This window comes from Cherax quadricarinatus, chromosome 18, assembly GCF_038502225.1.
Source record: "Cherax quadricarinatus isolate ZL_2023a chromosome 18, ASM3850222v1, whole genome shotgun sequence".
Taxonomy (NCBI): Eukaryota; Metazoa; Arthropoda; class Malacostraca; order Decapoda; family Parastacidae; genus Cherax; species Cherax quadricarinatus.
Genome location: NC_091309.1, coordinates 34,846,734 through 34,860,270, shown reverse-complemented (window position 1 = coordinate 34,860,270; position 13,537 = coordinate 34,846,734). Strand labels below are relative to the sequence as shown.

General features: G+C 38.9%; 1 protein-coding gene across 1 annotated transcript in view; it reads right to left on the bottom strand.

Annotated features, from left to right (window-relative positions):
* The window catches only part of LOC128689238 (F-BAR domain only protein 2), a 528,956-nt gene that overhangs the window by 25,298 nt on the left and 490,121 nt on the right, over positions 1 to 13,537 (bottom strand). The window contains 1 exon segment of the mRNA XM_070086397.1: positions 7,583 to 7,812. Within this exon segment, the coding sequence (XP_069942498.1) occupies positions 7,583 to 7,812 (230 nt within the window).

Sequence of the window (13,537 nt, the reverse complement as noted above, 5' to 3'; positions counted from 1 at the left end):
CTTTTGGTAACTCCACACCTCCTAATTTTCACACTATAAATTCTCTGCATAATATTTACAACACACCCTGCACTTTTACGTGACATCTCCACTGCCTCCGGCCTCCTCCTTGTTGCAGCTTTCACAACCCATGTTTCACACTCATGTAAGAGTGTTGGTACCATCATACACACGTACATTCCCTTCGCTGCCTCCATGGATAATGTTTCTTATCTATACCTCAATGTACCACTCACCTCACTTCATTAGTTCTATGGCTACCTTGTCCTTCGTAAACCCATCTGCTGACAAATCTACTAGCCAATAGATGAACACATTCATTTTTCCATACTCTCTCCAGTGTGATATCTAATTTTTCTTTACCTAACTCGTTTGATACCCTCATCACCTGACTCTTGTTTATGTTCATTGTCAACTTCCTTCCTTTACATATATATGAATAATATTTATCATATTTTACTGGTCTCATGCTAAATTTATTTTAGCTTGACCAAAATGATTTGTATAACTAGAGGCTTTCCATGTGCATTATTAAATGTCATCCAGTTTTGTAAGGAGTATGTACCTTGTGGAAAGAAACTACTACTATTATATATTATTATTATAATTATTATTACTGCTATTATTACCCTGCCTCAATGAGAGATGGCCAATGTGTTCAAAAAAGTAATATTACAAAGATGTGCATTTTTTTTTTTCAACAAGTTGGCTGTCTCCCACCGAGGCAGGGTGACCCAAAAAGAAAGAAAATCCCTCAAAAAGAAAATACTTTCATCATCATTCAACACTTTCACCTCACTCACACATAATCACTGTTTTTGCAGAGGTGCTCAGAACACAACAGTTTAGAAGCATATATGTATAAAGATACACAACATATCCCTCCAAACTGCATTTATATTGTTCAATTTATTTTAGCTTGACCAAAATGATTTGTATAACTAGAAGCTTTCCATGTGCATTATTAACCCTTTAAGGGTTGGTGCTGTACTAGTACGGCTTATGCACCAGGGTTGGTGCAGTACTAGTACACATAAATTCTAGCTGCCTCGAATTAAGCGGGAAACAGCTGGTAGGCCTAGATGTGAGAGAATGGGTCTGCGTGGTCAGTGTACACAGTAGGAAAAAAATTGGGCACCCAGTGGTGCATTACGGGAATGCCATTTTAGTACACCTTGTTCACCATGCCTCGCGGTAAGAAACACCTCATTCCTCAGCAAATTGGGACACTTTTGTTCCCCAGTGACAGTTCTAATACAGATGGAAGTGTCAGTGAAGATGACTTTCAAAGTTCTCAGGAGGTTGTGACCAACACTAATGACCATAATACCAGTAATAGTGAGGAAAATCCATATGACCCTCAACCTTCACCCTCTGGTGCTGGGTTGCATTGTTTACATTCAGTTGTACCAGAACGAAAGAGGAAACTTGTATTTTCACATATCCAGGACTCGGATGTGAGCAGTGGTGGTGATGATAGTGATAGTGAATATGAACCCCAAGCTATTGAAAACAATTCCAGTAGTGAGAGTGAAGTGGAATATTCTCCAGTAAAGTGTCAGTATATACGATGGTATATGCACTCTGGTAGTGTGCCATGTGCTATTCCAAGGGTAAGGAGTACATCTCGGAGTACATCCTGTGGCCGTGCAACAGGGACAGATAGTGAAAATGAAGATGATAGTGTTGCAATTGGGATGAGAAATATGGATGCAGCAGCAGATGGTAGTGGTTATAGTGGTGCAAGCTGTGAGACACCAGCAGTGGACCATGCTGGTACCCACGCTGCTGAGTCAGCTCAGCTACAACAAAGGCCACCCTCACCTACCCATCCACCACACCAAACTCCACAACCACCTGTCAGTATCCAGCACCCACCAGCAGACCGCACCTGGGATTGGCAGGAAGCTGCAAATTTTGTTCCCAATCCCCATTACTTTGATGAAAGTCAAAGTGGCCTATGGTCATCTTGTATACTTGGGAACAATGCCACTGAACTGGAATGTTTTGAGTTATTCTTTGATGAACTCGATGGAAATTATTGTCAGGGAAAGCAACAGATACTTCAGCAACACCATGGCAAACACAATACTTTCACCAAAATCACGTCTACACCAGTGGAAAGAGACAACTGTGGCTGAGATGTATCTTTTGTTTGCCACAATAATGCTTATGCCACACGTGTATAAACACGGTGTCAAATCATACTGGTCGACAGACCGCCTGATTGCAAACCCAGGTTTCAGTGATATTATACCAGTGAATTGATTTGTGCTACTATTACACATGCTTCACTTCTCAGACAAAACCAGGCCTGACAGAAACGACAGGTTATATAAGATTAGGAATGAGTTTGTGTATCTGAAACAGAAATTCAATATGTATTTTCATCCCTTCAGGAAGCTTGTTATTGATGAGTCTTTGATTCTGTTCAGAGGAAGACTGTCATTCAAGCAGTATACAGCAAGCAAGAGGAAATGCTTTGGTATAAAGTTGTTTGTGCTTTGTGATTGCTACAGTGGTCTTGTATTGGATATAATTGTGTACACTGGAAGTAATACACTGCAAAATATCAGGAAGTTACTGGGTATCTCTGGTGATGTGGTCAGAACAATGATGGAACCATATCTTGGTAAGGGGCATATATTATATACTGATAACTGGTACACAAGATACACAAGGGTGTGATAAGAGAAAAAGGTAGCTTATGAGAGGTTCATACAAAGCAGAAGTGTTATAAGAAGGGCAACGTATATGGAGAGTAAAAGATAGGTGAAGAGAGTGGTTAGAGAGTGCAAAAGGAGAGCAGATGATAGTGTGTGTGGGAGAGACACTGTCAAGAAATTTTGATGAAAAGAAGAAAATTTTTGGAGTTAAACAAATTAAGAAAGCCTAGGGAATGAATGGATTTGTCAGTTAAAAAGAGAGTTGAGGAGTTAGTAGATGGGGAGATGGAGGTATTGGGTAGATGGCGGGAATATTTTGAGGAACTTTTATATGTCGACGAAAAAAGGGAGGCGGTAATTTCATGCACTTTAATTAAAAAAAAAAAGGGTCGGAGTTTTTTTTTTCTCATTATGCACTGCATGCTCCAGGATTTTTTTTATATGGTGCACACTGACCACACAGACCCATTCTCTCACATGTGGGCCTACCAGCTTTCTCCTGCTTGATTTGAAGCCGCTAGAATTTATGAGTATATATACGTCAAACACGGTACCTCATAAGACTTATATATACGACCTCGACAGTCAAAGGGTTAATAAATGTATGAAAGAGGGGAAGGTATATAAAGGGAAGGGGGACGAAAGAGATTGTAAAAATTATAAGGGAATAAGTTTACTGAGTATACCAGGAAAAGTGTACGATAGGGTTATTATTGAAAGAATTAGAGGTAAGACAGAATGTAGGATTGCGGATGAGCAAGGAGGTTTATAGAGTGGGTAATGGAAGTGTAGATCAAGTGTTTACATTGAAGCATATATGTAAACAGTATTTAGATAAAGGTAGGGAAGTTTTCATTGCATTTACGGTTTTAGAAAAGGCATATGATAGAGTGGATAGGGGAGCAATGTGGCAGATGTTGCAAGTATATGGAATAGGTAGTAAGTTACTAAATGATGTAAAGAGTTTTTATGAGGACAGTAAGGCTCAGGTTAGGGTGTGTAGAAGAGAGGGAGAATACTTCCCAGTAAAAGTAGGTCTTAGACAGGGATGTGTAATGTCACCATGGTTGTTTAATATATTTATAGATTGGGTTGTAAAAGAAGTAAATGCTAGGGTGTTGGGGAGAGGGGTGGGATTAAATTATGGGGAATCAAATACAAAATGGGAATTGACACAGTTACTTTTTGCTGATGATACTGTGCTTATGGGAGATTCTCAAGAAAAATTGCAAAGGTTAGTGGACAAGTTTGGGGAGTGTGTAAAGGTAGAAATTTGAAAGTGAACATAGAAAAGAGTGAGGTGATGATGGTATCAAATGATTTAGATAGAGAAAAACTGGATATCAAACTGGAGAGGAGTATGGAAGAAGTTAATGTTTTCAGATATTTGGGAGTTGATGTGTCAGTGGATGGATTTATGAGGGATGAGGTTAACCATAGAACTGATGAAGGAAAAAAGGTGAGTGGTGTGTTGAGGTATATGTGGAGACAAAAAACGTTATCTATGGAGGCAAAGAAGGGAATGTATGAAAGTATAGTAGTACCAACACTCTTATGTGGGTGTGAAGCTTGGGTTGTAAATGCTGCAGCGAGGAGGTGGTTGGAGGAAGTGGAGATGTCCTGTCTAAGGGCAATGTGTGGTGTAAATATTATGCAGAAAATTCGGAGTGTGGAAATTAGGAGAAAGTGTGGAGTTAATAAAAGTATTAGTAAGAGGGCTGAAGAGGGGATGTTGAGGTAGTCTGGTCATTTAGAGAGAATGGATCAAAGTAGAATGACATGGAGAGCGTATAAATCTGTAGGGGAAGGAAGGCGGGGTAGGGGTCGTCCTCGAAAAGGTTGGAGGGAACGGGTAAAGGAGATTTTGTGGGCGAGGGGTTTGGACTTCCAGCAAGTGCGCGTGAGTGTGTTAGATAGGAGTGAATGGAGACGAATGGTATTTGGGACCTGACGAGCTGTTGGAGTGTGAGCAGGGTAATATTTAGTGAAGGGATTCAGGGAAACTGGTTATTTTATATAGCCGGACTTGAGTCCTGGAAATGGGAAGTACAATGCCTGCAGTTTAAAGGAGGGGTTTGAGATATTGGCAGTTTGAAGGGTATGTTGTGTATCTTTATACATATACACTTCTAAACTGATGTATTCTGAGCACCTCTGCAAAAACAGTGATTATGTGTGAGTGAGGTGAAAGTGTTGAATGATGATGAAAGTATTTTCTTTTTGGGGATTTTCTTTCTTTTTGGGTCTTGGTGAGAGACGGCCAACTTGTTAACCCTTTGACTGTCGCGGCCGTATATATACATCTTACGAGGTACTGTGTTTGACGTATATATACTCATAAATTCTAGCAGCTTCAGATCAAGAAGGAGAAAGCTGGTAGGCCCACATGTGAGAGAATGGGTCTGTGTGGTCAGTGTGCACTATATAAAAAAAATCCTGGAGCACGCAGTGCATAATGAGAAAAAAAAAAAAAACTCCGACCTTTTTTTTTATTAAAATGCCGACTTTGTGGTCTATTTTTGTATAGTATTTATGGTTGTATTCTCGTTTTCTTGGTCTCATTTGATAGAATGGAAAACATATTATAGAAATAGAGGTGATTTTGATTGATTTTACTATAAAAAGAACCTGGAAATGGACCTGAGAGTAGGGGAAATGTTTGATTTTTGCTGATGTTCAAAAGTAAACAAATGATGTAATTGTCCAATAAATGTCCAATTAGCCATTCTAATATGCAGTCATGAATGGGTTGATGTTATTTATACAATTATTACAGTATTGAAGTAGTCTGCATAACAGTAAATCTTCTATTTTTTGTTTGAATAAAAACTCAAAATAGAAAGCAAAAGTAATATCAGAGAGGCTTGGAGACATGACTGATGAACAAAGAAAATGTTATTTTAGAGCCAGGAATGTCTGCATTGTTCATTCTGGACCTTATTTTGAAATTGTCATATTTTTTAATTTTCGTGAAATTGACCAAATTGCAAATTTCTGACCACGTTATTGGGTAGTTGAAATTGGTAAATGGGCAGTTTCTTGTACTCAATCGATAGAAAAAACGGAGTTCTAAAGAAATAGCCATGAGTTTGGTCGACTGGAACAATGGAATTAGCCAAAAATAGGGCTCAAAGTGGGCGAAATCGCCGATTTGTAAATATAGCTGAGGTCGCTAACTTCGCAAGATCGTAATTCCGTCAGCTTTCCACCAAACTTCGTTTTTTTTTGGTGTCATTACAATCGGGAAAAGATTCTCTATCATTTCATAAGATTTTTTTTTTTTTTTTAAATTTTGCGACACCAGACACCTCAGGATTTGGGGTTGCGACAGTCAAGGGGTTAAAACAAAAAAAAAAATTATTATTGTCACCCTGCTTCAGTGGGAGATGGCAGTGTGTTAAAGAAAGTAATATTACAATGATGTGCATTTACATTGTTCAATTTCTGAATAATTAATATGAATGACACTGTTTATGTGTGTTTCTTATGGCTATAATGAATTAGCAACATGATGCTTGGCTGGATCTGTGGGACAGTCAAGTATGAGGAGCTAGCTCTATAAAGTTTAAGTAAGCTTGTAATTTTTCTTGTGTAAGAATAATGTTGCAAGAGGCTCTGCATCACTCTTAAAAACCAATCCATCCTCCAACTTAAGCAGTATTCCTGGGGAGATCTACACCCTAAAGCAGTAAGTAGTTCTTAACCTGTTTTGGGTCGTGCCCTCTATTGCAGTTGGTCCTCATCTCCACAACCCTCTCCTTCCTTTACATAAATTATAAAAATAAAATTTACAACAATACTCTTTATTTACATAGGAAAATTGAGGAACTAGTTTTTATTCTTTATTTTTAACTATTTAAAAGAGTTTAAGGAGGAAATTGCAAATACACAACATATAAAGTGAGAACACATTTAGCGAGACATTTGACACTGCTTCTGAGGTACCATGTTAAGGCCACTCCTTATTTTACTCTGGGTTTGTGGGGACTCCTGGAAATCACTCTCACCCCCCCCCCTCCCTAGGGAGGAAAGCTCCTCTGGTTAAGAAGTGCAGCTGTGAGGTATTACATGCCTAGCACTACCAAATGTAAGTTGGATATTTTTATTTTGTTATTGTTTGTTAATTATAATTAAATATTGGTTAATGTAAGTCAATCTAATCTAACCTAATCAAGAAAAAATCTTAAATTTCTAAAATAGGCTAGATTAAAAAAAAATAAACAAATGGTAACTCAAAGTAAACTTTAATGCTTTAATTGGAGGACAGTTTGCCTATAAGCAATTCACAGCACATTTGAAACAGCATATTATTTATACAATGATCAGTATATTAACCTTTATAAAAAATTTCAATGCTAATTTAAAAGGATTAGGCAAACACATACAAGTGAGAAAATGGAAGAGCAGCAACAAGAAGAGATAGACAAGCAAAAGTAGAGAGAAAATAACAGTGAGGAAGGAAGTACAGTACTTATTTAGCTCCCCGATGCTTAAGCTGCCTCAAAACTATCAGAGAATCAAATAAATGTATTTTACAGCCCTCAAAAATTTAAGTTTCTATAGTTTTCTTTATTAAGAGGCAAAAATTGTGACTGAATGGAAGTAAAAACAACTTAGAAAAGTTAGAAGCTTACTTCTTTTCAAATCCCAAAGTCTAGTTACTTGGTTTTCTGAGCTGTCCACAGACTGACTGAAATGAGGATGGGTTAGAGTTTCCTAGCTGGCAATTATGTGATGCTCAGCATAAACACATGTTTTACATATATGCAAGACCTGTGAATTATAATACATTACATTTACTGGCTATATATAAAACCATGGCCACTCTATATAAAGTAAAAAAGTTTTGAATATAAAGACAATTTTTTTTTTATTTTTTAATATACTGCAGATAAGACACATGTTAAGAAACATACCTGAAACAAATCTCTTCTTAATGAGTGAAACTCTGTACCCTGAGCCAACAAGACAAAACTCCAAGCCTGAGATTGTTGTCCCTTCACAGTTGAACTGAGCTGAAACAGTGGCTGGAGTAGATGGACCTGCTGCTACTTCAAATTTGGCCCGTAATGATCCTATACCAGCATCAGAGGAGTGCTGTGAAAGCTCAGTTAGTTTCCATACTGCTCGTTGCTGATCTTTTAACCTGATGACAATAAAAACACATATAGGTTAAGAACAAAAACCTCTGAAGTCTAGACTTCCTTGCTGATTGCCTGCCAGCCTGCTAGGAAAGGTAATGAGTAATGTCACCTGCCAAGACATCTCATACCAAATACATCTCACCACCTGCCCATAAGAAACTTTTGTAGTGTTTCTTTTCACACACAAAAGTAAAAATGTAGCATTTGTACACAATGTAGACTGTAGAGTATATTGCATTTTTTCTGTCTTATGTCTATTTCACTCAGGACAGGGCACATATGAATGACCCAAAAATATTCATGTTGTCAAGGAAATTATGTAAAAAACTCTCCAATCTCTAAATATGCAAATTTGCAGGTCATGAATTTGGAGGGATTACTCTACTGCTTCATCATTATACAGAAAATCCACTGTTTAACAGGTTTAGGAAATACAAAACAAAATCCTCTTGGCTAACTAATTTGGAATCAACAGAAAGTGCATTGGCAAACGTAACGAGTTTTTGTTACAATCACTGCAAAATATCATTTCTATATGCAAAACATCCACAGGGGGACTTGAATAATAGCTCTAGGTCTTTCGTGTTGCAATCAACACATCATCAGGAGCCTGCTAACACTGAGGGTAGGTGGTATCACAATAGCCATTACTAGTCACCCAGTATCCCTGTAAGTCACTTAAGTCGAAGGTTAGCTGTATTTAGGTACAGCAGAGCCCCACTTTACTGCATTTTGCTAATACGGACATTTCAAATTATAATCAAAACTTGCTATACAGCTCCCCCCACCTGACTTTCTACTACAGTCACCATGCCCCCCCCATGAGCTCCACAAGCACCACGTCTCTCCATTATGTCTGGAAACTCCAAAATTTCAAGTGTTTTTAAAAGTTATTTCATATTTTATATTTTTTTTTTTTTTTTTTTTATTATCACACCGGCCGATTCCCACCAAGGCAGGGTGGCCCGAAAAAGAAAAACTTTCACCATCATTCACTCCATCACTGTCTTGCCAGAAGGGTGCTTTACACTACAGTTTTTAAACTGCAACATTAACACCCCTCCTTCAGAGTGCAGGCACTGTACTTCCCATCTCCAGGACTCAAGTCCGGCCTGCCGGTTTCCCTGAATCCCTTCATAAATGTTACTTTGCCCCAAAAACCCTTCCTCACCCCTCTGGACAACAGTTTTGGGTAACCCCGACCTCCCCCAACTTCCAAACTCAATTCTCTGTTATATTCCCCCAAACATTGCCCTCAGACATGCATCTCCCTGCCTCCAGCCTTCTCCTCGCTGAAACATTCATCACCCTTACACCATAAAAGGGCGTTGGTAAAACTATCTCTCATACATTCCCTCTTTGCCTCCAGGACAAAGTTCTGTCTCCACAGCCTCTGTGCCACCACTTTTTTTCTATCAATTCTATATTCACCTCATCTTTCATAGACATCCTATACGTCCACTCCAAATATCTGAATAATTCCTGCTCCATACTCCTTCCCAATCGAAAATCTTAAATTTAAAATACCTAATTTATTTTTAAACCCTAAATAACTTAACTCTTTCCTGTATTCACCTTTAATTTTCTTCTTTTAACCCCCTTTACCAAATTTCAATGCTAATAAATTGGCAACTTCTCTGTGCAGAAATCCAAGAGAAACAGAGGGTAGAAAAGCAAAGAGCAGCTGTGAGGAACGACCACTTTGTGTGTGATTCTTGTCCTAAAACTTCAGAGAAATCAAATAAATGTATTTCTACAGCCCCATCTATAAATATATTAAAGCAAAAGTGACAATGAAGACATCCTTGTTAAGGCCTTTTAAACCTTTTACTTTTTTCTTTCCACATACTCTAACTTGAGCCTCACTATCCTCAGTAAAACTCTTTTTACTTTCAAACCCTTTAATTATAATCCCTTTACATTTATCTGCATATTAACCATATCCACCCTGTATATGTTTTCAAATATAAAGACAAATTCTTCTTTATGCCTTATCTAAATACTGTTAAACTTATATGTTTCATGGTAAACACCCTGGTCCAACACACTCCCCTAACCTTTCCTAAAGCCTCCTTGTTTAAAATCTGATATCCTATCCTCAAGTTTTAAAACTCTTAATTTCTTTCCTATTTTAACCCTATACCATACACATTATATTTATATATACTCTCATAATTATAATTATGTATACCTGTACCTAAATAAACTTACTGTGCTGGCGTGCAGGTACACATTAAAATCACTAAGAATGTCTTGTGTCTCGAGACGCCATATTAGTAAAGATAATAATAATAATAATCACTGAATCTCATTAAATGTCATATACATATTACATTAATATACACATTTTCATTAATCTATGATATTTTTTCAAAATTATACAGTGGACCCTTCGTTAGCGGCCATAATCCGTTCCAGAAGGTCGGCCAAAAACCGAAATAATATTTCCCATAAGAATTAATGTAAATACAATTAGTCCGTTCCAGACAAAAATATTCACAAAAAAAAAAAAAAAAAATTATACAAATATTACATACCTGGCTTCTGGAAGATAGGGAGGAGGAAAGAGGGAGGAGTTAGTGTTTGGAAGGGGAATCCCCCTTCATAAAGACTTTAGGTAGCAAAGCGTTCTCTGGGGTTACTTCTCTTCTTTGTCTTTTAATGCCACTAGGACCAGCTTGAGAGTCACTGGACCCGTCTCACAAAATAACTGTCCAGAGTGCTCTGTTTCTGGCATCTCTTTAAGATTTCCCTAAAGTGGGAAAGGGTTTTGTCACTAAACATGTTGCAGATATGGCTTGTTTCAGTTTTGTCAGGGTGGTACTTCTCGACAAAACTTTGCACAAATGTTCTTAATCAATGAAGAAGGCACCTCCTTCACTCCCTCTTCCTCCTCTTCTGAAGCAAGTTCCTCAGCTGCAGTCTGTTGCTGTTCAAGTTGAAGCTCTTGCAGCTCTTCAGTGGTTAGCTCTTCCACGTGGTCCTCCACCAACTCTTCCACATCCTCGCCACTCACTTCCAACCCCAGGGACATCCCCAGTGCCACAATAGAGTCCACAGGGTTGGAAGAGTCAGAGTCAGCCTCAAACCCTTCAAAATCCCTCTCTTGGACACAATCTGGCCACAGTTTTCTCCAAGCAGAGTTCAAAGTCCTGGAAGTCACTCCCTCCCAAGCCTTACCTATAAGGATGATAGTGAGGATGATAAGGAGGATAGTGAGGTGATTCCTCCAGAACCCTCTTAGGGTCAACTGAGTGTATGGGGTCACTTCATAGCACTTTTGAAACACTGCTTTTGTGTAGAGTTTTTTGAAGTTAGAAATGACCTGCTGGTCCGTGGGCTGGAGTAGAGGAGTGGTGTTAGGAGGCAAGAACTTCACTTTTATGAAACTGATGTCCCTAAACACTTGGTCTTCCAAGTCTGGAGGATATGCAGGAGCATTGTCCAGTAACAGGAGGCACTTGAGTGGCAATTTCTTTTCCAGGAGGCATTTTTCACACTTGGGCCAAACACATCATTAACCCACTCTTGGAAAATTTGCCTTGTGACCCATGCCTTATGATTAGCTTTCCACATCACACACAATCTATTCTTCATGACATGTTTTTCTTGAACACTCTGGGGTTTTCTAAGTGATACACGAGTAAAGGCTTCACTTTGAAATCCCCTCTAGCAATACCATACAACAAAAGACTAAGCCTGTCTTTCATATGCTTGTGTCCTGGCAGTGCCTTTTCCTCCTGGGTAATGTAGGTCCTGTTTGGCATTTTCTTTCAAAACAGGCCTGTTTCATCACAAGTGAACACTTGTTGGGGTTTGAATCCTTCAGCCTCTATATACCCCTGGAATTCCTGTACAAATTTTTCAGCTGCACATTTGTCAGAACTTGCACCCTCACCATGCCTTACAACACTGTATGCCACTACGCTATTAAAATCTATCAAACCATCCTTTGCTGGCCCTAAATTCACAAACTGCAGTACTTGTTCCAGGCATTTTCTTTGCAAGATCCTCATGCAACTGCCTTGCCTTCTCACAAACAATCGACTCCACAACACTGTCTCCCACTAATTCTTTTTCCTTAATCCACAATAATAATAACTTTTCCATCTCTTCCATTATTGGTGGCCTTTGTTTAGTTAGAAAAGTTACTCCTTTTGCAACATTAGCATCCCTGATTTGTTCTTTTTTTGCCAGGATGGATGTAATTGGTGATTTATTCTTGCTGTACATCCTGGCAAGTTCCACCACCCTCATACCACTCTCAAACTTTTCTATCACTTCATGCTTAAATTCCATGGCGTTTCTCATTTTCTTTACCACAGGAACTTTCTTTGGAGCCATGGTTACTTATTTCACAGTTGCACTGCAAAAATAACACAAACTACAATGGGAAATTAGCAAAATGTTTGGATGTATGAGTAAAAGCTTGCTCAGCCACCGAGACACACAGCCAAACTGATGCGCAAGCGGCCCCAGTTGGAGGACGGACGTGTCCCAAACGGCCGATCACTGAATTAATGATAACTGGGCGCTGAAAAAACGGCTGATCACCAAGTTGGCCGATAACAGAACCGGCCATTAACCAGGGGTACACTGTATTATAAACATGATAAGTAACATATAAAGATGATAAATGCACCCCACAGTAGAATAAATAAACAAATATGAGATGTGGTAGCCAGACGACTTGTATGAGTGACGCCATATTTGTAATGATATCAATAATAATCACCGAGTCTCATTAAAGTCATATACAGTGGACCCCCGCCTTACAAACGCATCACGTTACGTTAAATCCACCATACGAAGCATTTGAACGCAAAAATTTTTGCCTCGCCTTACGTGATTCGTTTGGGACGCGTCCCACGTGTGGCCTCAGCTGCCCCGTGAGTGCCAGTGTTTACAAGCCAGCCAGTGCAGTCACATCTAAGCATACATTCGGTACACTTCATATTATCACAGTGTTTTTAGTGCTTGTAACTGCAAAATAAGTCACCATGGGCCCCAAGAATGCTTCTAGTGCCAACCCTGTTGTAAAAAGGGTGAAAATTACTATGGAAATGAAGAAAGAGATAATTGCTAAGTACGAAAGTGGAGTGCATGTCTCGGAGCTGGCCAGGTTGTATACCAAACCTCAATCAACCATCACTACTATCTTGGACAACAAAATGGCAATCAAGGATGTTGTTCTTGCAAAAGGTGCAAGTTTGTTTTCGAAACAAAGATCGCAAGTGATAGAAGATGTTGAGAGACTGTATTGGAGTGGATAAACGAAAAACAGATAGCAGGAGACAGCATCTCTCAAGCGATCATATGTGAAAAGGCTAGGAAGTTGCATGACAATTTAATTAGAAAAATGCCTGCAACTAGTGGCGATGTGAGTGAATTTAAGGCCAGCAAAGGTTGGTTTGAGAGATTTAAGAATCACAGTGACATACATAGTGTGATAAGGCATGGCGAGGCTGCCAGTTCGGATCAAAAAGCAGCTGAAAAATATGTGAAGGAATTCAAGTACATAGACAGTGAAGAATTGAAACCTGAACAAGTGTTTAATTGCAACGAATCAGGCCTTTTTTGGAAGAAAATGCCAAGCAGGACCTACATTACTCAGGAGGAAAAGGCACTCCCAGGACATAAGCCTATGAAAGACAGGCTTACTCTTTTGATGTGTGCTAATGCTAGTGGTGATTGCAAAGTGAAGCCTTTATTGGTGTATCACTCAGA